Source organism: Petromyzon marinus, chromosome 48 (genome assembly GCF_048934315.1).
Source record: "Petromyzon marinus isolate PM22_M1 ecotype Great Lakes invasive population chromosome 48, UKy_Petmar_22M1.pri1.0, whole genome shotgun sequence".
NCBI classification, from domain to species: Eukaryota; Metazoa; Chordata; class Hyperoartia; order Petromyzontiformes; family Petromyzontidae; genus Petromyzon; species Petromyzon marinus.
This window is the reverse complement of record NC_133714.1, coordinates 5,274,729-5,298,720: the sequence shown is the minus strand read 5'-3', so window position 1 is coordinate 5,298,720 and position 23,992 is coordinate 5,274,729. Positions and strand designations below refer to the sequence as shown.

The following is a 23,992-nucleotide window of genomic DNA, read 5'->3' as shown; positions in this document are numbered from 1 at the left end:
TTTTTTATTCATGTGGCTGTGCAGTTCTTGTTTGTGGTTTGATTTTTTTTGTTTGTTAGAAGCAATCACAGCACGTAGCTTTCCCCACCCCCCAAGCTCAATGTTATGGTCCTTGGGAATAATTTGTTGTCTCTGGTTTTTGAGCTACTGCTGGAAATGCCGTGTTTCTATGACGGTGGCGGGGGGGGGGGGGGTGTGGACACCAGTCGATTGCTGTAATCAGTTGCTTGCCGATGCTGCTGCTTCTGCTGCGTTTGCACAATTAACAAGCTGAACACGACCGTGATTATTCATGAACTATCGTTTGTGTGCTCTGTGAAGAAGGGCCATTGCCCGAAACGTCGCCTGTTGGTGTATATATTCATTACTGTACATCATCATACATCATCACTATCAGCCATGGTCAATCCTCTGCCGGATTAAGCCTACACCGCCTCTCATTAACCTGTATGCACGCTATATATATTAAATTACTCCGTTACATTATATTCGTGCGTTATATGTGTATGCATACGAATGTATTTTAGCATGCGGCTGCACATTCTATTTTATATTAATCTAGTTTTTGTTGTTCAGCATTTCTCACGGCTGTCTGCGGACTCACAGACATACGCACGTGTAAACACATTGAGTATATAAAACTTCGTTTTGCATGATATGGCGCGCGTGTGCGTGTGTCGGATGTGCAGTGCACCAGGTCAACTCATCTCAAATGAGTACCTGGTGCGGTGTGTAAATATCGCAACTAGGCTGGCAGGTCGTGGTGTTAGCCACCCACCCCCTCGTGTGCCGTGCCGGTCTTCATAGGTGCTCGCTAAGAGCACTTGCTCTTACGGAATGTTCAGGCTATACGGGTGATCTTTGATGTGCAATGCATGTGCCTCATTTTTTATGTTGAGTGTACACAAGACACGCGTGTGCTAAATTGAGTGTGCAAATGCAGTGGGGGGGAGTGGTGGTGTGGCGGTTAGCGCGACGCTGCTCTACGAACCCGGCGACCCGAGTTCGATTCCCGCTCACGGCCAACATCAGTGACGATTATTTGAACCGGTCCTGGCCCTCCCTTCAAGGTCGACTCAGTCTCAAATGAGTACCTGGTGCGGTGTGTAAACATCGTCACTGGGAAGGCAAAGTCTGCCAGGTGTGGTGTTGGACACCCACCCGCTCGTGTGCCGAGCCGGCCTTCATAGGTGCTCGCTAACAGCACTTGCCCCAACAGTCTGTTCAAGCTATACGGGGGATCTTTGTTGCGCAAAACGCACGTGATTCGTGCTTAATGTTGAGTGCGCGCAAGACATTCGTGCGTTAAATTCAGTGTGCAAATGCAGAAGCACGTCATGTGTGTGATGAAGTTTATGAAGGGCATTAACCCCAAGTATATACCTCAGCTGAGCCCAGCAATGCCCACGGGACCCTGCGTGCATACGTTTTTGGCGTGCACGCATTTCGCTGCACGGCCCCGGATGTCGCGTTCAACCGCCCCCCCCTCCCTCGCGTTCAGAGGTCACCAGGTCACGTCCAGGCCTCATCTCGGCGGTCGTGTGCCACGCGACGCGCCGCTTCATCGCGTTTTGCGACCCGTCAAAGATCCCGTGTGTGATGTTTCTTGCAAAGAGCAGGTCGTGCGTCACCTTGTTAGCCGCAGGAGCCATATATTTTAAAAGCTTATGATAATAAATAGCATTATTTTGTAAATATACTGTATTCCGTCACCAATGCAAATTGCATCTCGAAGCGCTTGAGAATCGCACGGAGGCGCAAGGAACCACAGACAAGCGCCAGAACCGGCGCCAGCAGTTGCCCAAGTTCTGCCATCCTACATGGTGATGTTTGGCCAACTCCATTAATGAGTGTTTAATATGTGTGGGAGAACACCGGGATTACCCCCAGAAAGTACCCATGAGTGTGTGAGGTGGGGTAGGGGGCGGTGGTTGGGGGGGGGGTTAAAAGGCGATCGAAGTTTCCCTCCGTGAAATATCGCTGGCGGCGAATGCCCCGGACCCAAGTACAAAACGAGCGACGCTGCTGGGAAAACACGGCGCGGAGCAATATTGGGCGAGCCGTCTTCGTTTCTCGACGGCGAAGCTTCGAGGAGGCTGTGGCTGTGGTTGTGGCGGCGGCGGCGGCGGCGGTGGGCACCGTGTTTGTTTCGCGGAGGAGCGATGAACGCCTCCCGGTCGCAAACTCCTCGCCGCAGCGAGTGCCCCTTGCCTGGCGACGAACGTCCTCCTCCGCTTTCACTCGGGCTCCCGCCTCTTTTTTTCGCTCGTCCTGAAAAACGACCCCCGTGTGGCAATTGCATATTTTTTTTTCGTGTTCGCCCTCGAAGAAAAAAAAAATCTGACGTTTTCTTAATTAAAAAAAAGACACAGACGAGAGACGGTATGTCTGAAAAAAAATAATTAATGCGCGACGGGGGAGGGCGAGAGAGAGAGAAACAGAAAAAAATAAATCCAACAAAACGTCGAATAATAATCTCATCCCAAACTAAAAAGAATGCCCCCTCAGTCGCTCGCACCACGTCCGCTACGTCCGATTGTTTACAGCAGCCCGCGAAACGAACACCGTGAGCCTCGCCGCCACACGGCGTCCGAGGTCGCGGCCTTCGCTGCAGTCGACAAGACGTTCGAATCACGTAACCGTCCGCCCCTTTAAACGGACGCGCGGGCCCGCGACCGTTCAAAGACGATGTGGCCGGCCGCCCGATCTCCCTCCGGCCGGCCCCTGCCTCGCTCGCGACCGTCGCCCCGGCACGGCCGCTGCATCTTAAGTAACCGCCGCTAGCGAGCCTTTTGTTTTTGACGACGGCGTCGCCGCGAGGAGAGAAAGAGAGAGAGAGAAAAAAAAGTAGATACACGCAAGCGTCCTGGCGGCGAAGGCTCCAGCGACACCTCGCACGTACACACACGCGCACGGCCCCCCGCCTCTCTCTCCCCCCCTTTGTCGATCCAATGCCGGATGAGGGTCCCCCCCCCCAATGCCAGTCATGGGGGTTGTTTTGACCATACTTCACCGCTGCGTGTTGGTGAAGTGCAGGGGGGGCAGCCTAGACGTGGCATTGAACGAACACAGTGCAACGATGTATTTTCAGAACCAGAATCTTTCATCACAATTTTTGTTCAGACTGGAGGAATCCGATGAGCTATGAAGCTCTTTATTTTCCCACAGATGTCCAGTAGACGGCGGTGACCATTTTACTCCGCCGCTCGCTGCTGCCCGATAACGGAGGGCCCACGCGGCCGACGGCGTCGCATGGCGGTTCGGCCCTGATGAGATCAGGTGCATTGTGGGTTATTTGGCGCTTTCGTGATCCCTCCTTGATTGTGTTCGCATTAAACGCACGGCTCGCCATTCAGAAACGCCCTTTCACTCGAATTGCGGACGCACGCATTCCCCCTCAGAACAATGAGCCATCAGTCCGTGAAAGTAAATCAAAGCTGTCTGAGGTAACGAGAGTTGGGACTTGCTCACAAGGATCTTTCATCTCCCCCCCCTCCCTCCCGCCTCAAGCAAGGCATCGTTGCATTGATGCCCACGCGCGACGTGAATAAAAACAAAATGTTGTTGTTTTTGCTTCTCGTTTCATCGAGCATCCACCCACCCACAGGACCCACAGCGACGCCCAGTCCTGACGGGCAGCGGGCGTCGAGATCCACCCCCTCGCTCTGCGCGACGCGGACAAAGTGGCGAAGCGTCACGGCGTAGATTTGCGCCGGCAAATCCGGCCGCCCCGAGCTGGACAGCATGAGATACGGCTTCTTGAGCGCAAATGCTCATTTAATGCACCCCGCGGTGGCGAGACGTTATCTCCCTGGCCCTTCTATGCAGGAGGCAATGGGTTCGGTGCCGACCCTGACGGCTGTAGATTTTGAGTTTGCATGTTCACTTTTCCCGTGGTTGCGTGGAGTTTTCTCCGGGTCCTGCGGTTTTTCCCTCCACATTTACAATCAACGTTGCGCTGAGGGTATTTGGCTGCTATAAATTTGCACGTGATGATAGGCCGCTTCGTTGAGCTATCATTTGTGTGGCCAGGTCGCTTCTGAAAAAGAGCTCTCTAGCTCAGTGGGCCTTACCTGCTGGTAAAATAAAATACAAAATTGTCCAGCTTAAATAGTTTAGTTTACATTGCAAGTACGCATCTTCAGCAAAGTCCGCTCACCACCCGAGGCACTCCGATAGTTGGGGCTAGACGTAGCGCTTGAGTGAAGCGGGCGGACGGACGGGCGGGCGAGGGCTCTGGTGCACGTGTGAGCTGTTACCTTGCGACGCTCACAGAAAAAAGCAACGAGATGATCCGTACGATGCAACCTCTCACACCTGTCCCGTGAGCAACAGCGAGCGCATCTGCCGGTCGTCTCGGCCAGTTTACCCAAGGGCAAGCGGGCCTGCGGCACTTGACGTGGCCTCGAACTTGCAGTTGGGCTTGGCACGCGCTGTTGTGGTGACGTCACAGTCGTTCGGTGGAAAATGGCGGCCGCTGCTGTTGTGAGCATGGGGGCGAGCGGGCGAGCGGGCGGGCGGGCGGGCGAGCGAGCGGGCGGGCGAGCGATCAAGCGCGAGTACAGCTCAGGCGAGGGTGGACGAGTGAACCGAAGGAACAAGACAGAGGGGCTGGACTGCCATCGTAAATTCCCACCACCTCGCCTCCCACAAGCGTATTAATGCATCCGTCTTGCCCTGAGAGGATAAACCAATTGCTCTTGCCCTTCACTTTCAATTTAGAGGTCTGGACAGTTAGAAAATAGTTCAGGCAGGAAGAGATAGGCGGCTCACTCACACTCGCTCTAGCCTTTTTTTTCATCTGGAGAAATCCAATTACGGCTATTTTTAGCCAGTGGGTGTCAAAAATAAAATATAAACAAGCAAAGAACAACAACAACAAACCTATTTTTCCTGGACGGACGAATCACGTCCCGGAGAAGGTGACTGTCCGTGTGCCGCACATTCCTCAGCCCCCCCCCATCCCCGGGGTACTTGTGTTCGAGATAGGGGGTCATTAAAAATAACGCAGCGAGAGGGCAAACGTGTTTCCAAAGTCTGAACGAACGGCGACGTTTCTCCCTGAAGACTGTTGGGGCCAACGCTGTTCATCGTGAGTGGCGATTAAATGTGGTGTGGCAACCGATGGGCCTTGTGTTGTAGCCAGCACCACGCATGCCCGACTCTGCCTTGCTCTCCCCAAGATTGATGCGGATGCACCACACCAAGGATGCAGAGGCCTGTTTCGGACACCAAATGGCCACTGACGTTGTGCATCATGGCACTACAACATACACGACACATCAAAAGCAAAGACAAAGATCCCCCTGTGACCATACAGACTGTTGGAGCAAGTGCTGTTAGTGAGCACAGTTAAACAGTTAAACACATGCCACATCTCACAAACAAAGACACATACATTAACTCCCCCCCCCCCGCCCCCTCTGGTCTTCGCACCTGATTGGCTCACAAGTAAGGACATCACATGTATTCCTCTATTTTAGACCGAAACAAGGAGAAATACTCCACAACTCTGGCTGTCCGCCTGATGAGGCTGGTTGTAATTACCAGCGAAACGTCCTACTCAAATCTTAAATGCTGTGGGCTTACTCTCCAGTCCACCGGTCTGCTGTACTCGTAATGAATTGGCATGTTTAATTTACGTGACGTATCCTTACAAATTGGCTGTGTCGGGTGGTGGCGTGGTTTTTTATGACACCTTCATATTCACGTGATCGAACCCAAAAACTTAGAATGGATAATATTGGTCGCCAAAGCCTACGTGTTCAAAAGACACACACTCCACACTTACAGCCCGTGCTTGAAAAATTACGGGAATTATTATTTCGCATCAATCTAGGGCCCATATTTTAAAGAGAGAGCCCCTTGCCTTTAAACATCTGGCAGTTCAGCATTTCTTCAAGCAGGCCTGACTGCTGATGAGACACCGTGTGTCGAAACCGGTCCAGAGTTTGCTTGTGCCGAATCTGATTAGCGCGGTTGGCTACGTGTGGTGCGAAAGAGTTTCAACAGTGATACAATCAATGCTGCTGAAATTATGCGCTCCCAGAAGGCCGCTATAAAATCATTTTATAGGCGGAGAGACATGGGTTGTGTAAAGAATTATTTTATATGCGGAGACATGCGAGCGAGACATTGTCTGCTGGTCTACTTTGTCATCTGAAAAATGAGACCATTTAAAACCGCCGAGCCGTCATCCGGGCACCGTCCGCCGTGCTCCTTGGAAGCCGACGAGCAGCGACTGCCGGCCTTGGCGTGGCCGCCCGAATCGTGTGCGACGCGGCGGTGGCTCCGCTCGCTTAAAATCGCCTTGCGCCTTGGTTGAGGAGTCGAGGCCTTTTACTGATTACCGATGCTGCTGCAGTCCGCCGGCGCAGTGTAACGTGTCGCGTAATGAATTGCGAAGACGCCGAACGGTAAACGGAGCTTCGGCGGCACGACAGATGGGTTTCCTGGAATGCGGCGATGCAGCATCGCGTGGGTCTGAGTGCCGCACGAGCGGTTTTGCGTATTTTGTGCATTATTTATCGCGTTGTCGTATTTTTACGAGCATTGCGACTCCCCCCGCCCCGCCATCCCCGCATCTTCCACTGCGCTGACCTTAAATCAGACGCGAGGCTTCGGCTCCCGGCCGTGCGTTAGCGTTCGTGACCGCGGTTCGCACTGGCTGCGTCGCTGGCCGGACATCCCCGGCCAGTTGCACGACCCCCCCACCCCCCCCACCCCCCCCCCCCGCCTTCCTGGAAGGAAGAAAGAAAGAAAAATGTTATTCACACTCGGTGAGGCTTCCTCCCTTGTAAATCGCCGGCTTTGCCCGTTGAGGCCGCGTCAGTTGCGGGATGCATCCATGATCCGGCCGGGTGGCTCAGCAGTGGAGCGAGCGACTCAGAAGGTTGCGAGTTCAAATCCTGGCTGGGCATTGACTCCGGCCGGGGGTCAATAAAATAAGTACCACTTTGTGGGGAAGCCAACAGCGGTTGTCTTACGGATATACTCGACCCTGTCATAGGAATGTGGAATCTTCGCCGGTGGCACAGGGCAGTAAACGGGAGAGAGCACCGCCTCCTCGCCCATTTCGAGCATCAGATGACTTTGACTTGTTTTAGTTGCATACAAAGACAAAAAAGACCAAAATCCCCCGTGTAGCCTTAACAGACGGTTGGGGGCAAGCTCCGGCACACGAGGTGGTCGGTGTCCAGCACCACGCCCGGCCGCCTTTGTCTCCCCTGTCGCGATGTTTACACACACTGCACCAGGTACTCATTTTGAGGCTGAGTCGACCTCGGGGAGGCCCAGCTCCCGCTCAGATAATCGTCACTGGTGTTGGCTGCGAGCGGGATTCGAACTGGCGTCGCCGGGTTCGTAGCGCAGCGCGCCAACCGCTGCCCCGCCTTTTTGTTTGCGCACTCAAGCGCACGCACGAACATCGAAAGCGCGATGCTGCATTTCCCCCCTCTCCTCCCCCCTCGCTCACGGAGCGTCCGGATATGATTGTGTGTCAAGACGCTGTACGCCTGGGGAGGAGGGTCATCCAGATGGGTGCCAGGGGGGGTGTCGGGAAGATGGACTAAATGTGGCGTAAAATTCGTTCCCATCATGGGCGGGAGGCGAGGGAGAGGAACGACCGCTCACAGGGAGCAGCAGCTGCCTTCTGCCCGGTCTCCGGCGCACGTGCACCGCGCCTGCTCCTACCCTGTGACTTGTACTCGCTGATGATGCGTGATGCCACTGCTGATAGAAATGGTCCCAGGAAAGTGCCACTCAATTGTAATTTGCCGGACGCTGCGATTCACCCGGCTGTGCCCTCCGGCACCGCTCGCTGAACCCTCGCTCCGGTGCGGTGCTCTCGGCGCCTCGGCTCTCATCGTGCCACGGTGGCGAGATGTTAACTACCTCGCCTGGTATACAGGAGGTCGTGGATTCTGTCCCGACACCGACCCTGACGCCTGTATATGTGGAGTTTGCATTTTCTGTCCCCCCATGATGGCACGGATTTTTCGTCGGGTCCTCCGGTATTTCCCTCCACATTTAAAATGAACATAGGTTTCGGGTATTTGGCTGCGACTATAAACGTCCACACGACGAGCCACTTCGTGCGAGCTATAATTTGTGATGGCCGGGGCGGCTTCTTGAAAAAATTGCCGTAGAGCTCAGTGGGGCCTTAAATGGTAAAAAAAAGATCAAAATCGGCAAATCGCGCCACGGGTCGCGGCTGCCCTCCTGGAGGTTTAATGCCGACTTTCAAGGTCGTCTGGGGCGCCCGTCTGTCGCTCTCTCGCGCACACACGGAGTCACTCGTGGTCGCTTCTTTTTTGTTTGGAAGACCAAAACAATCTCGTTTTTTCTTCTTTGGTTCTTTCAGTAAAGTCACGTAGAATGAGAATGAAATAATAAATTGATAAAATAAAATAACACAATAATATTCTCACGACGTTTCGGCCACAACACCAGCGGCCTTCATCAGGTGAAGGGACGAGACTGTCTGGAGGACAGCGCTGTCGAGACTGTCTGGAGGACAGCGCTGTCCGCTTGTGTTGTGGCCGAAACGTCGTGAGAATATTATTGTGTTATTTTATTTTATCAATTTATTATTTTATTCTCATTCTACGTGACTTTACCGAAATAACCAAAGAAGATGAATCCTTGCAGTCACGAAAGCTTTAAATCGAAATCTCGTTTTTTGTTTTTTTTTTCTACTGCAGAAGACACGACGTAGAAATTCAGAAATAGCCACGGCAATTGACCGACCCCTTTTTGTTGTTGTCCTGCGGTTCAAAACCAAACCTCTGGCGGCGCGCGGCAAAAATGAGCAAGCTGGTCAGCTGGCCTCGGTCCGGTAAACTTCGGCGGGGTTCGAGAACCTTTCCGATCACGCTCAGCGGTCGTGGTTCAACTCCCCCTTACTCCACTCGCAGTTCGGTAAAGCACTGTGCGGAGGTGACCACGTGGCTCAGCGTTCATGGCGCCGAGCCAGTCCTGCCGGGTACCTAAAGGTTGGATGCCGAGTCGGTGAGAATCAGACGCGGAGGCTTTGGTCATGCTGGAAGAATCCAATGAGCCGTGAAGCTCTTTTATCACAGATGTCCAGTAGGGGAACGGGTCAGCAAGTTACAGCAAACAATCCAAAAACACGATAGGAGTGCAAAGTATAGGAAAGGTAAACAAATCACGAAACTTAAACTATTTTTTTATTTTACCAGGTAAAGCCCACTGAGCTATTAGCTTCTTTTTCCGAAGTGACCTGGCCACAACGAAGTGGCTTATCACGTGAAAAATGTATAGCAGCCAAATAATAGTCACCTGTAATTAAGACCGCGTTCTCAAGTGGCGTCTGCATATCTCTATCATATTTGTTTTCTACCCTTGAATTCGGCTAGCCCGGAGAATTTAAACTATCGACTGAATTGACACGTGACAAACATCTCATAGCGGAATAAATGCACAGTCGATATACGTCTCACATCAGTGTCTCCACGTAAAAATTAAAAGTATTTCTTACACAACCCATTAACCGCACAGCCTTCTGGGGGGGGGGGGGGTGGTGATGGGGTGCATCATTTCCGAATCGTTGATTCAAGATAAGCAAACCTCTGGCCCAGTTTCGACGTAGTGTCTCATCGGCTGGCTTCCTCGTGGTCTGGCTTCCTTGAATTAATGCTTGGGGGAGTTAACTGGCAGATGTTAAGACAATAGGTTCTTAGTTGGACACGAAACTACATGATACATGTAGTCCACTTATTTATTTTTGTAGATATATCTTCTTCTTGATGACCCCCTGCCGATGATGATTATTTTGAGTTATGTGTCTCATAGCAGAGTGTGCGAGGGTTTAAAACGGAGAAGTTCCACAAGCAAATTTAAACTTTCACAGCCCTCACGCCATGCAAACGCAACTTCTGTCTTGGGATTTCCCGTTGTATTATTTGCCTCATTTCGCGGTGGCAGTCGTCAAGGTATAACAGTAACACCTCGATATACTCAGAAGATGCGTCCCTGGATTTTCATTCGTATATATTGCAACTTCGTACAGTGAATCGCTTGTAACGTTAGTACGATGAGGATGCGTTCCCAGCCTTAGGAACTTACCGTTTCCTACTGTAAACACTTTATAACTTACCATTCATATCGCAAACAAAGACAATTTATATTGAAAATAATATTACATTTTACACTGTACCGTATTAAAAACTCACGTAAATTAAAGAAACGTCGTGAAAAAACAACGTTCATGAGACTAGAAGTCCGTCTTTCAAGGTATCACCGTTCAATTGCATGACGGCACATCGTGGGAGTGGGGAATGATAACTGTTGTACATTTAAAAACTACTCTGGAGCGCTCTTCCGGTGATTAATTTACAACGGTGGAGTTGAATGGCCGCTTGTTTCCTAAATCGAGGTGGATTACACTTTATTGTCGCTGATAAGCATGCATCACGGTGTTTTTCTGGGGTTTTACCTCCAACCCTCTCCTCCCAAGGGGCTGCTCAGAAACCATAAGGGCAGGGCTGGCATCCCTCCCACAGCCACCCTCCCCCCCCCCCCCCAACTTTCCACCGCCCACTCGCCCCCCCCCCCTACTCTCAAATGAAATGTCCGATATTCAGCTGTAAATTAGGTGCTAAATCAAGTGGCTGTCAGCCACGCAAGCCCCATTATGCTCCCGATTATAGAGGACATCATCAGTCTGCTGCCTTCTGGCACAACGACAACAACAACAACAACAACGACTACGACAACAACAACAACAACAAACAGCAAAGTCGGCTCGCCGCGTAAAATGCCAATGCAGCCGCAAATGCCGCTCGCGCGATTGATGGAAGAAAATTGTTCCCGAATTTTGATTTATGAATGCGTGCGTTTATTGAATGGTGTTTTGACCGATTAGTTTATTATTTGCCTCTAACCTTATCGGCCGACGTACGCCTGGTCCCGTTGAACTTCTTTCGCACCGTACGTAGCCAACCGTGCTCATCGGAGTCTCGTGACCTGAGCAGGTTTGAGCCTAGATAGTCAGTCCTTGTATTTGGCAACCGCCACTGCCACGTACAAGGCTTGTCGTGCCAACTCGTATTCGTCACTCTTCAGAATATTATCACCATTACAATTTACATCAGGCGCTCAGTCACTCGCTCTCGGGCTAAAAAAAAAATAGTGGGAAGCAGCAGATATAAATTTTACGACGCGTACAGGACATACGTACTTTCTTCCTCTGCTCATATTTAACTCGTTTTTTTTTGTAGCGGACACGCTCTTGAGCGCGTTGCTCCCGTCTGTTTGGGGGTTGTATTTATTATTGAACGTAATCTTCTCCCCCCCCACCACCACCCCCCCCCCGGGACCAATGTAAATCCCGAGCGGAATCTAAATATCCCGCGCGTCCGACGAAGTAATTAAGATGCCAAAAAATGTGCCGATGCAGAGTGTGTTGAGCGTGATTACACTCTGCCCAATTACTCATAAAGTGCACGGTGCAAATACTTTGTCCTGGGCAATTAATGCTCACTTCTTTGAGCCGCGGTGCAGCTGTTGGTTTTAATCATTTTTTTAAAAAATATTAATAAATTCGTCGAAATGAAATGTTCAATTTTTTACGAAAGCATTTCAAAGCAAGCTTGCACTTATGTTGAACTTGTTTCACACCATACGCAGCCAACCGTACTAATCAGAGGTGCAGGGGGAAGGACAACAAACTAAACACAAAAAGCAGTTCGAAAGAAATGCGTTTTCAGTCAAGTTTTATAAATGCATAGCTCCAAGTGGATCCCTAATGTCGGAAGGAAGAGCGTTCCAGACGGTCGCAGAAGTGCACCTGAAAGAGTGTGACGCGGTGACCGTCTTTGTTCGACGGCCAGCCAGAAGCCGCTGCTACTAAGAGGGTGACCGGCAGTCACGTGATGAACCGTCGTGTGTGCGATCGACTGCCAACGGGGATGGAATGCACTGGGAGTTCTTCAGTTCTCTCTTAAGTCGACACGCCCACGTTAACGTGCACCAAGGCCGGCGAGGGGGATTTCCTACAAACGCAGCGGGTCGATGCAACCCCGTCGCAAAATTCCGTACAGAGGCAAAGGCAGAGGGAAGAGAGAGAAAAAAACGTATGGTCTCGAGACTGAACCCAGTGACAGGGAGTTGAAGCGGTGGATGCACTGGGGGAAAGAGAGTTCCAGACTGTAGGGGTAGCGGAGGAGAGTGACCGACCTCCCACTGAGCAAAGGTCGATTCGGGTGGCTTCAACGGAAGGTTCCCGCCTGCCAGAGCGAAGAGTGAGATGAGAGATGTTGGCAAGCGGCGAGTCCACGGAGGACCTTGAAGGTGGTGAGAGCGATCTTGAAATTTACCCAGGATTGAACCGTTTGGAGCCAGTGGTGGTGGGGGGGGGGGGGGAATTTGAATTTTTCAGTGACTTGGTCTCGTGTCGAGGGTGATGAGCAGCCCGGGAGAGATTTGATTGGGCAGCAACCAATTTAAATCCCGGGTATGGGTTTGACAGGTTCAGGAACAGGGACCCATGCTACGACATAAGTGTCCTACAGGATAACTAAATTCAACAAGCGCTCATAACACACTCGTGCTGTCTCTGCTGTCTGTCCGTCCTCCTGTCCGTGGCCTATATGTAGTTGTTGCCGCTCTTGTCAGTTGAAACACGCGGTTGTTTTTGTCCACATCCTACCCTTCGGCAAAACAAAAACCCGCAACCCTTTAACCGTCCGCACATATTGGCACGCGTGAAACCGGCAGCGCCGAGGGCTCGCGATGCCTCGGCCGGCGGCAACAATGCCGACGACTCTGGCCGGCGGCGGCGACGATCGTGACCGGTGACCGTCGTTCCGCCCCCTCCCACCTCCCCACGTGCAGCGTGGAGGGCGAGACGGGAGCCTCCGTCGGCGTCGACCGGCAGGCCTCCGCTCACGGGCCCTCCGTCCCCGGGGCGCCGGCGCCGCACGCCCACCACGCTCCTCCTCCTCACCCCCACCAGGCGCACGGTCAGCGGTCTGGCCAGGCCGAGAGGCCCGCGGGGCCGGAGCGGCACCCGCCCCAGCTGCGGTCGTCGCCGCCGTCCTTCCACCACCCGTCGTCGGCGGCGGCGGCGGCGGCGTCGTCGCGGCGCCTCCGCCTGCAGCACGGCTGCTCCGTCAACTCGTCGTCGGCGTCGTCGTCCGCCTCTGCGTCGTCCGCCTTCGCCAAGAAGCACGTGGAGGAGGAGGCGATCAAGCGCTCGCGCTCGCTGTCGGGCACCTACGAGCTCTCGGCCGACCTCCAGGACAAGCAGGTGAGCCGTCGCGGACGCCGTCACCGCCGTCACCATCGCATTCGTCGTCATCATCATTGCCGTTATCATCATTGTCACCATCGTCATCATCGTCGCCATCGTCGTAATCGTTGATGTCGTCATCGCCATCATCATCGCCGTCGTCGTCATCGTCGCCGTCGTTATCGTCGCCGTCATCACCATCGACATCGTCGTCATTGCCATCGTCATCATCGTCACCGTCGTAATCATCGTCGTCATCGCCATCGTCTTCATCTTTGCTGGAGTCATCATCGCCGTCATTATCGCCATCGTCGTCATCGCCATCGTCATCATCATCACCGTCGTCATCATCGCCGTCATCGTCATTATCATCACCGTCGTCGTCATCGCCGTCATTGTTGCTGTCGTCATCATCATCACCGTCGTCATCATCGTCATCATCGCCACCGTCATATTTATTCGGAAGCCACTCGAGCTATGGACTTTTAAATCCAGATTGAAGACTCATTTCCTTAGAGCTGCTTTTTGCGATTAGTTTGTTGTCCTTTGCCCCGCGCCTTCAATTAGCACGGTTGGCTACGTACAGTGCAAAAGATGCTGCTGAGCAGTGCCTTCTTGAAATTGATCTGCGATTGAGATTGGGAGCCGGTGAAGCCATCCGGGTTAATGGGTGCGACGCGGTCTGGTTTGCGGACATGGGCGACAAATTTGTCGGAGGCATTTGCGATTGTCCCGAGTCTGGAGGGGTGAGATGTCGCGGTCGAGGAGGCATGGGTGATGGTCTCAGCAGCAGAAGCAAGAAGGAGATGTTGTGCAGATGGAGTTGACGACGTCCTGCCGAGTTGAGGTTTGTAGGACTAGAAAGGGAGTTCTGCATGAATGACACTACCAATGTTTCGATTGCTCCCTGCCAGCGTAATGCCACGGCTTCAGAGCTGCACACTCGAATGGAGTCCTTTATTGAAGGCGGACGTTTTTTTTTTTTGGTCGGGCCGACGAGGAGCGCTTCAGTTTTTTTGTTTTGTCGATACTCATCCAGAGGAAGTTGAAATCAATCTCCGAGATCGGGGCAGCATGCGGGGAGGGCCATGGGTCGCCGCCGAGTTCATTGTGGCCGACCGGCGATGCAGAATGCCCAGCCAGCAGGACGCAAACGGAGGTCCGCACGCGCTCGTGCCGACCTCCGATCGTTCTTCAGCATTGCCGCTGACACGGGAGGCCACACGCCTCCCCCCCGCTCCCCCCGTCCCCGCGCTCTCACTCACTCTGTCTCACTCACTCTCCCTCTCACTCTCTCTCTCACTCTCTCTCTCTTTCGCTCTCTCACTCTCTTTCACTCTCTCACTCTCCGCAAATTCGTGAAGCGTTCCATATTTTTGGTGAGCCCGCACTGTGCCCTCAAACATTTCATGCACAAACCCCTGTTCTGTAATAGCCTCTTCAAAGGAATCGGGGAGGAGAGAACGCTGGCCCTTCGTTTCACCTCGGCAGGGGTGCGGACGGTCGGCGACCTCGTGAAGAGCCACAACCACCACCCCAAGTGGAAGGCCGCGGCCGAGATCAGCGGCACCGCAGGGCTCCGATCTATGCTTGCCGGAGAGAAGCTGTTGCGGGAGGCACTCGCGGCAATGCGGGAGCTGCGGCTGAAGCTGGAGGCACCTGAAGACAGCGGCGCCGCACGACATTCCTCCTCCTTCCCGGAGCTGCGCATCTCCTGCACCCAGCCTCCCGGGCGCTGTGACTCAGGGAAGCTGCTCAAACTCGCAGACTGCAGAGACGTGGCCCTCGAGAGTGCCCCAAAGAAAGCGCTGTACGCGTGCTGCATCAAGGCGCTCCATTGTCAAGCCCTGGCAAATCTCCCAGACACGAAATGGAGGAACTTTTTCTCTCCCCTAATCGAGGCCACCCCCCAGTGGAAGCACCTGTACAAGCCCTCCTTAGCGAAACGCTGCAGTGACCTCCAGTGGAGGTTGGCGCACTGGACGCTGCCCTCGGACGTGTGGCTCAGCAAAATCACCCCAGGGTCATCAGATCTGTGTTGCGTTCTGCGGTGCGAAGGAGGATCTGGGCCCAACAGTACTTGGGGTGTCCACGGCTGAACCCAATGTTCCGGCTCTTGGGATCCATTTTCAGTAAACTGGTTCATCTACGGGGGTGCCTTACCTGGCAAACAAGCGCCACGACCTTGTGAACTTTGTCTGCGCCCAAGCAAAGATGGAAGTCTACAAAACCCGGAAGAAGAAGCTGCAAGGCGACACGGACGATGGCTGCTCAGCGGTGGCGATGTTGAGGGGCCTGCTCGAGGCGCGGCTCCGGCTGGAGCACGTCTCGTACCACTCCTATGCCGGGGACGGGCACGCCGCGTTCCTTGAACGGTGGGGGGCCGGTCAGGCCCTCTGCACCGACACAAACGGTGCACCGGCGTTCACGTTTTGACCGGTCAACTTTAAGGTTGCGATGTGCGTGACGACACGGTGCTCGCATTGCTCGTGGCGGTGTGGCGCGCGTGCCGCGGTTGTGCGATGGCGACGTCGCTGTACTCGATGGTGGTGACCCCGCATCGAAAGTGGCTCCAGAGCTGTTGCTGCTGGCAGCAATAAAATTGGTTTAGAAGTCAAAAGGCTCTCACTCTTTCACTATCTCTCTCTCCATTTAACTCTCTCTCTCTCTCGCCGGCAGGTGGAGATGCTCGAGAGGAAGTACGGTGGCCACTTCCTGACCAGCAGGGCGGCGTCCACCATCCAGTCGGCCTTCCGCCAGTACCAAATGAACAAGAACTTTGAGCGGCTTCGCTGCTGCCTTTCCGAGAGCCGCCTGCCGCGCCGCCTCGCGCTCGCCTCCATGCGCTCGCAGCTCTCGCTCGAGGGGGCCGATGCGGGCACCGGCGCGGCCCGCTCCTCCCTCGGCGAGGGCGAGCCGGCCTCGGCGACGAAGGGGTTGCCGCCCGGGCGGACGCGGCACGGCGGCGAGCTGGCGCCGCACGACGGCGGAGGCGTCGGCGCCGCGAGCGAGCTGCCGCCCCGGCTGCCCCCGACCAACTCGCGGGACGACGGCGACGCGGCGGCGGCGGCGGCGGCGGCGGGGATGCACGGCGGCTTCGGGCTGGCGTCGGCGCTCGACATGGACCTCTCGGCGCTGTCGGCGCTGTCGGCGCCGGACGACTTCGCCGACACCATCACGGAGCTGGAGGACGCCTTCTCGCGCCAGGTCAAGTCGCTCGCCGAGTCCATCGACGACGCGCTGGTGAGCCGCGGCTGCCTGCGGCTGGGCAACAGCGCCCGCCGGTCGGAGACGCCGCCCGCCCGGAGCCCGAGCGCCGCCGCCGCCCGCAGGGCCGACGCGGCGGACGACGGCGGCGCCGCCCCGGGGTGCGTGGGGTCGAGGGGCGACGCCGCGCGCGAGGAGGCCGGTGCCGTCGCCGCTCCGCCCGCTCCGCCCGCTCCGTACGACGACGACTACGACGCCGACCCCATGGCGTTCATGGCGGGGGACTTCCCGCTGCCGCCGCCGCCGCCGCAGTTTTCCCCGCAGCAGAGCACGCAGGCGGAGGGCGACGAACCCATTGCGGCCCCCCCAGAGGGGGGCCTGGACCCGACCCCGGCGCCGAGCGTCGTTGTGGCGCCGGTGGCGGCGGACGCGAACGAAGCTGCGGCCTCTGTCAGCAACGCCGTGGTGACGGTGGTAGTCACCGACCAGCACGGCGGGCAGCTGCAGCAGCAGCAGCAGCAGCAGGGGAGGGATGCTCGGAAGCAGACGCACGAGGGGGGGGCGCGGGCGAACGGGGGTGCGCGCCGCGTGGAGCCCTGCGACCTGGTGCGCTGCTCGTCGGAGAGCCGCGAGGGCCCTTCGGCGGCGCGGCTCGGCGTTGGCAGGGGCCAACAGAGGCGCGTCTCCTGCCCCGAGTGCGGCGGCGCCGGCGGCGCGCCGGCGGCGGGGCCGGGCTGCGCCCGGCTCCCCCTGCTGACGGTGGAGCCGGCCAGCGACAGCTCCCTGGACGCCGGCAGCGAGCGGGCGGAGAGGGTGGCGCTCAAGCGGCAGGACGCGCGCGACGACCAGGAGGGCAGCCCCACGCACGGCGGAGCGGCGAGGTCCCAGCAGCAGCAGCAGCAGCGGCAGCTGCGGCAGCAACAGCAGCAGCACCGGCAGGCGGCCGCCGATGACGTAGCGCCCATAGTCATCGTGAAGCGACGCACAGGTACCGCAAAGTCGGCTGCCATTGCATGGTGAGGATGGTGGTGGTAGTGGTGGTGATAGTGACAGTGATGATGAGAGTAATGATGATGACAATAATGGTGAGAATGACGATGGTGATTATGATGATGGTGGTGGTGACAATGACGGTGTCAGTAAGGATGTTGATGCTGAAGATGACGATAACGATGGCGACAACAATGATGGCAACGACGATGACGATCTCACCACGTAGGCCGGCACACCGATGGGGGCCACCTGGGCGTGAACGGAGGCAGCGCGGTGAAGCCGGCGGCTGCCCCCTGCGCGCCGTCGTCCTCCTCCGCCGCCGGCAACACCGGCACGCACCGCCGCGCCAGCCGCTCCGAGTCGGACTTCTCCGACGGCGAGGACGGCGAGAACGAGAGCGTCAACTCGGTGAACTCCAACTCGAACGAGACGGCCAACTGCAGCTCGGGCTCGTCGTCACGCGACAGCCTCCGCGGGGAGGCCGCCGCGGCCGCCGCCGCGCTCAGCCGCCCCTCGTACCACCGGGAGACGCGGCACAGCTGGGACTCGCCCGCCTTCAGCAACGACACCCTGCGCAAGCGCCACTACCGCATCGGCCTCAACCTCTTCAACAAGTGCGTGACGGCGGCGGCGGCGGCGCCGGGTTAAGGGTCGCCGGTCGGGCGTGTCGTAGGGTTGGGGCCCGGGGGGGGGGGGGAGTGCGGGTGGCTGGGCTGTAACTTTGCGGCTCCGGGGCCGCGTGTGGCTCTTCAAGTGGCCGCTTCGTGCGACGTTGCTTGTTCAGGACCGTCGTCTCGTGATTCGCGTGCACTTGGAAAACCGAATTCTGAAGAAAGAATGTCACTTCTTGTCGCTGTGGTTTGCCCACCCCCCCTGGGTTTGTGTTAGGAGGGCGCAGCGTGTGAGGTGCGGGTTTACAGGGGTTAAGGGTCGGAGGTTGGCTATTTGGTGTTGGATCAGGGTGGGCGGTTCGGCCTGAGGATAGGGAGTGGTACAGTAAGAGAGGGCTCAGAGTGAGAGCAAGAGAGGTTGGGGTTAGTGACGGAGTGGGTCAGGGTTTGGGAGGGAGTGGAGTGAGGAAGATATGATGTGTGAGAGAGGGGTGAGGGGGCAAAGAGAGGGGTGAGGGAGGGAGAGGGTGTAGAGGGGTGAGGCTGAGGGAGGGGTTTAGCCTCAAGTGAGTACCGTACTGAATGCGATGAGACCGATGGCATCAATGGGGAGACAAAATGCAGTTGGCCCCAAAACCTCGACCCACTATGTGCTGTAGTGGAATCAATAGGTGTTCACTAACTATAGGTGCTCCGTTTGCAACAGCACGGTTGCCACACCGCGCGAGGAATCGAGTGACCCGAGTTTGATTCCCGCTCATGGTCAACGCCAGTGAAGATGATCTGAACCGGTCCTGGGCCTCCCCGAGGTTGACTCGAACTCAAATGAGCACCTGGTGCGGTGTGCAAACATCGGCACTGAGACAAAGGCGGCTGGGTGTGGTGCTGGCTACTCACCCCCCTCCGTGTACCGTGCAGGCCTTCATCGATGCACGCTGACAGCACTTGCCCCAGCAGCCTGTTAAAGGTTATATGGGGGATCTTTGTCTGTGACTTCTGGCCCACACAGTAAGAGGGTAGCGCTTTCTCAGCCACTCAATGATGAGCTATGAAGCTCCGTTTTCACTGATGTCCAGAAGCATACAAGAACAATGTTCATCGCATTCCAGTCAAACTCATTCTTAATTGTCAGAGCTGAAAGTTATCCAATATTGAGTGGTAAAAATAAACGAAATTAGATTATTGTACGTGTGTGTGTGGGGGGGGAGCGGTAGTGTAGCGGGTTAGCGCGCTGCGCTATAAACCTGACGACCAGGGTTCGATTCCCGCTCAGGGCCAACATCAGTGACGGTTATCTGAAGCGGTCCTGGGCCTCCGCTAGGTCGGCTCAGCCTGAAATTCTGCGGTGTGTAAACATCGCCACTGGGGAGACAAAGGCGGTCGGGCGTGGTGCCGGCCACCCACCCCCTCGTGTAGCGTTCCGGCCTACATAGGTGCTCGCTAATAGCACTTGCCCCAAAAGTCTGTTGAAGGCTATACGGGGGGATCGTTGTCTTTGTGTGTTTGCGCAACACACCAGGCGAGCATAATTGTGGTTTGATATTCACGCACGTGTGAAGCTTTACCGATATTAATCCAGATTCCATGCAAAGTGCTCACCACAAATCAACCAAAATACCTTGCTGATCTCGTTAACCACGTCGTACGCTTTCAGATGAGCTTCTGCGGCCATCTGCAATGCTCTTCCGATATTAGGAAGCCACTGGAGCTATCCACTTATAAATAATCAAGTTTGAAAACTAATTTCTTGATAACTGCTTTTAGCGTTTGGTTTCTTGTCCTTCCACCGCACCTCAAATTAGCACGGTTGGCTACGTATGGTGCGAAAGAAGTTCAATATACATCCATACACTACGACACTACTATACACTATATTCTACCCCACTATACACTACTATACACTACACTAGTATAAACTACACTATGGACTACACTACTATACACTACACTGCTAAACAATGCACTACACCTCAATACTACATTGAGAACACATCTTTTTTTAAACTGCTTTTTACGTTTAGTTTGTCCTCCCCCTGCACCTCCAATTAGCACGTTTGTCTACGTACTGTGCGAAAGAGGTTCAATGTACGTACAAACATTCTGTGTACGAGCCGAGTGACCTTTGCCCCACTGACCTCCTCTCCCCCCCCCCTCCGCCTCCCCCCGACGGGCGCAGGAAACCGGAGCGCGGGATCCAGTTTTTGATCGAGCGCGGCTTCGTGCCGGACATGCCGGTCGGGGTGGCGCACTTCCTCCTGCAGCGCAAGGGGCTGAGCCGCCAGATGATCGGGGAGTACCTGGGCAATCGGCAGAAGCAGTTCAATCACGACGTCCTCGAGTGAGCTTCCACGCGGACGCAAACACACACGCGCGCGTCAACACAGGCGCGTGTGTGCACACGCACGCGGGCCTCGTCATTGCTCCGGCCTCCCGCCGTGCGTGTGATGTCGGGAGCGCATGTTGATGAAACGGATCGATTTGTTTTGGCGTCTGAAACGAGGCCAGGATGTTCCTTTTTCACACTCCGGGGCCACAGCTCTGCCCGTGGAAATGGGGTGGAGTGTTTGACGTGCGTGATGACACGCGGTGGGGGGGGGGGGAGAGAGAAGCGCCGCGGAGTAAAGTTTTGGGCTCAAAAGGCCAACAGTGTCAATTGTCGGCAACTGATGCCGGAGTCGTCTGACGTCAATTGCGTTTTGTTTTGTCGCGTAAGTTAAATCAAACGAAGGCAAGACGTCGACTGTGAAACTCTCCTGGTCCATGTGACCCCATTTTATACCAATCTGAGCGACGTGGAAGAGTAAGCCAAAACGCCCTCTTGAAGGGGCGCACTCTCTCGCAGGGCTGCACTTTCACTACCTCTTCACGTTCGTATTAAACGCCCATGCGCGTGCTCGTGCGCCCGTGTGCTTGTCCTGCCCAGCTGCGTGGTGGACGAGATGGACTTCTCCGCGATGGAGCTGGACGAGGCCCTGCGGAAGTTCCAGGCTCACATCCGCGTGCAGGGCGAGGCGCAGAAGGTGGAGCGGCTCATCGAGGCGTTCAGGTGACGACGGCGGAGTGCACGGCCAGGGCCGGGTTTGGGCTGCGAGGGTTTGGGTTGCGAGGGTTTGGGTTGTGAGGGTTTGGGTTGTGAGGGTTTGGGTTGTGAGTGTTTGGGTTGTGAGGGTTTGGGTTGTGTGGGTTTGGGTTGTGAGGGTTTGGGTTCTGAGGGTTTGGGTTGTGAGGGTTTGGGTTGTGTGGGTTTGGGTTGTGAGGGTTTGGGTTGTGAGGGTTTGGGTTGCGAGGGTTTGGGTTGTGAGGGTTTGGGTTGTGAGGGTTTGGGTTGTGAGGGTTTGGGTTGTGAGGATTTGGGTTGTGAGGGTTTGGGTTGTGAGGGTTTGGGTTGTGAGGGTTTGGGCTGCGAGGGTTTGGGTTGTGTGGGTTTGGGCTGCGAGGGTTTGGGTTGTGAGGGTTTGGGTTGTGAGGGTTTGGGTTGTGAGGGTTTGGGTTGTGAGGGTTTAGGTTGTGAGGGTTTGGGTTGTGTGGGTTTGGGCTGCGAGGGTTTGGGTTGTGAGGGTTTGGGTTGTGAGGGTTTGGGTTGTGAGGGTTTGGGTTGTGAGGGTTTAGGTTGTGAGGGTTTGGGTTGTGAGGGTTTGGGTTGTGAGGGTTTGGGTTGTGAGGGTTTAGGTTGTGAGGGTTTGGGTTGTGAGGGTTTGGGTTGTGAGGGTTTGGGCTGCGAGGGTTTGGGTTGTGTGGGTTTGGGCTGCGAGGGTTTGGGTTGTGAGGGTTTGGGTTGCGAGGGTTTGGGCTGCGAGGGTTTGGGTTGTGAAGATTTGGGTTGTGAGGGTTTGGGTTGCGAGGGTTTGGGTTGTGAGGGTTTGGGTTGTGAGGGTTTGGGTTGTGAGGGTTTGGGTTGTGAGGGTTTGGGTTGTGAGGGTTTGGGTTGTGAGGGTTTGGGTTGTGTGGGTTTGGGTTGTGAGGGTTTGGGTTGCGAGGTGCCTAAGTGCTAACAGGAGGTGTAGTCTACATTAACACCCCGATTTACGCCTCGCCCTTTTTCGTCGTTTCGCAAGTACGTCGTCACTTTATTATTAACACCGCCACCCGATTTGCGTCACATCAAACCCCACACTTACAGCATCGTCCGTCCTTTCTCGTTATCCGTCGCCTCTCGGCCGTCGCCTCCACCACCTACCCCTGTAAATCGCTTTGATTTGTATCGTTTCGATATCCGCCGTCGCACCTTTCAGGAACGCGTCCCCGACGTGAACTGGGGTTGCATAGTTAAAGGTGATCGCACTCAGGATTTTGTGTGTTGAGTTTGTTGTCCTTCCCCTGGCACCTCCGATTAGCATGTTCGGCTATGTACGGTGCGAAAGAGGCTCAACACACACGTACATTGAAACACCTTCCACCTTTATTCATTGCTGTACGAATCACCGCGTCGTCGCGCGGTTGTGACTGTCTGCCGTGCGTGTGTGTGTGCGTGCGTGCGTGCGTGTGCCGCGCTCGCGATCGCAGCCAGCGCTACTGCCTGTGCAACCCGGACGTCGTGCAGCAGTACCACAACCCGGACACCATCTTCATCCTCGCCTTCGCCATCATCCTGCTCAACACCGACATGTACAGCCCCAACGTAAAGCCCGAGCGCAAGATGCGGCTCGACGACTTCGTGAAGAACCTGCGAGGTACGGCGGCGACGGCGGTGGCGGCAGAGGAGGCCGCGAGCTCAGGGTCACGTGGCTCCCTCCACCGCCCCCCCCCCCCCCACCCCGCGCTGTTCAGTTGGGTCGCCCGGGGCGATCAGGAGCACGACGGCCAAATTGTGTGGTGACGTAGCGATGGAATGCTTGAGCAACCAGTTGAAGAGACAGCCACAAAGGTGATTCAGTTGCGTGCAACTGGTTGCTCAGGTGTGTAGCCGGCTTAGCGAGCCGGTTGCGCAACCGCTGGCGACCGGGTTGCGGAGATGTCCACATGCGAGCAACTCGGTTCGCATTCCACCAAGATGCACGCAAATGATCACCCCGATGGCCCGGCATTCGCATGGCCTCCGCAAAACTCTGCGGGGGTGCGCGGGTTAGCGCGTGCTAAACCGTGCCGTTTTGTCCCACGCCACGCGGCACCGGGCCCAGGGGTGGACGATGGTGCCGACATCCCACGGGAGATCCTGGTCGGGATCTACGAGCGGATCCAAAAGCAGGAGCTGAGGACCAACGACGACCACGTCACGCAGGTCACCAAGGTGGAGAAGTCCATCGTCGGCAAGAAACCGGTAATGCCAGCGACGAGCCGTCCCTCGGTCCGGGGACATGGGGATAAAAACCATTAAACTATTTTTTTTATTTTCCCAGGTAAGGCCCACTGAGCTATATAATAGTTACCTTTTTTCATAAGCGACCTGGCCACAAATGATAGCCGAACGAAGTGGTGGCTTATCATCACGTGGACGTGTTTATCAGCCAAATACTCTGAACGTGCGGTGGTTCTAAATGTGGAGAGAGAAACCGGAGGGCCCGGAGATAAAACCACACGGCCACAGGGAGAACATGCAAACTCCCAGTGTACAAGCGTCAGGGTTTGGTTCTAACCCACGATCTCCAGCATACCAGGCGAGGAAATTAACATCTTGCTACCGTGGCACCGGATCCCCTGACCCACGGGAAAAAGGGGGGACGTGGCGATACGTCGGTGCAGGAATACACGGTGCAGGGGAGCTTGCGCACGAGGGCATGGGTACGGGGGGAACCTGAGCACCAGGGAACACAAGGGTATGGCTATAGGCATGGGTACACAAGGATCTGAAGAAACAGGTACACGAGGGCATCGAGACGTAGGTACGGGCTGAGTCGACCAGGGACATGCCTCGTATACACTAAGTGATGGGGACACCACCACCTTGTGCCAGACTAGGTGCACTTTGAGGCCACGTGAAGTGGCAGAGGCC

The 23,992-nt window shown here is 55.5% G+C and overlaps 1 protein-coding gene across 7 annotated transcripts in view; it reads left to right on the top strand.

The window, feature by feature from the left end:
* The window catches only part of LOC116952799 (IQ motif and SEC7 domain-containing protein 1-like), a 519,292-nt gene that overhangs the window by 455,802 nt on the left and 39,498 nt on the right, over positions 1–23,992 (top strand). For all 7 annotated transcript variants that reach the window (XM_076074476.1, XM_076074475.1, XM_076074479.1 and 4 more), the window contains 7 exons: positions 12,856–13,270; positions 15,932–17,447; positions 17,679–18,066; positions 20,240–20,401; positions 20,987–21,109; positions 22,567–22,733; positions 23,181–23,320. In XM_076074476.1, coding sequence (XP_075930591.1) covers positions 12,856–13,270; positions 15,932–17,447; positions 17,679–18,066; positions 20,240–20,401; positions 20,987–21,109; positions 22,567–22,733; positions 23,181–23,320 — 2,911 coding nt within the window. The remainder of the gene's footprint in view (positions 1–12,855; positions 13,271–15,931; positions 17,448–17,678; positions 18,067–20,239; positions 20,402–20,986; positions 21,110–22,566; positions 22,734–23,180; positions 23,321–23,992) is intronic.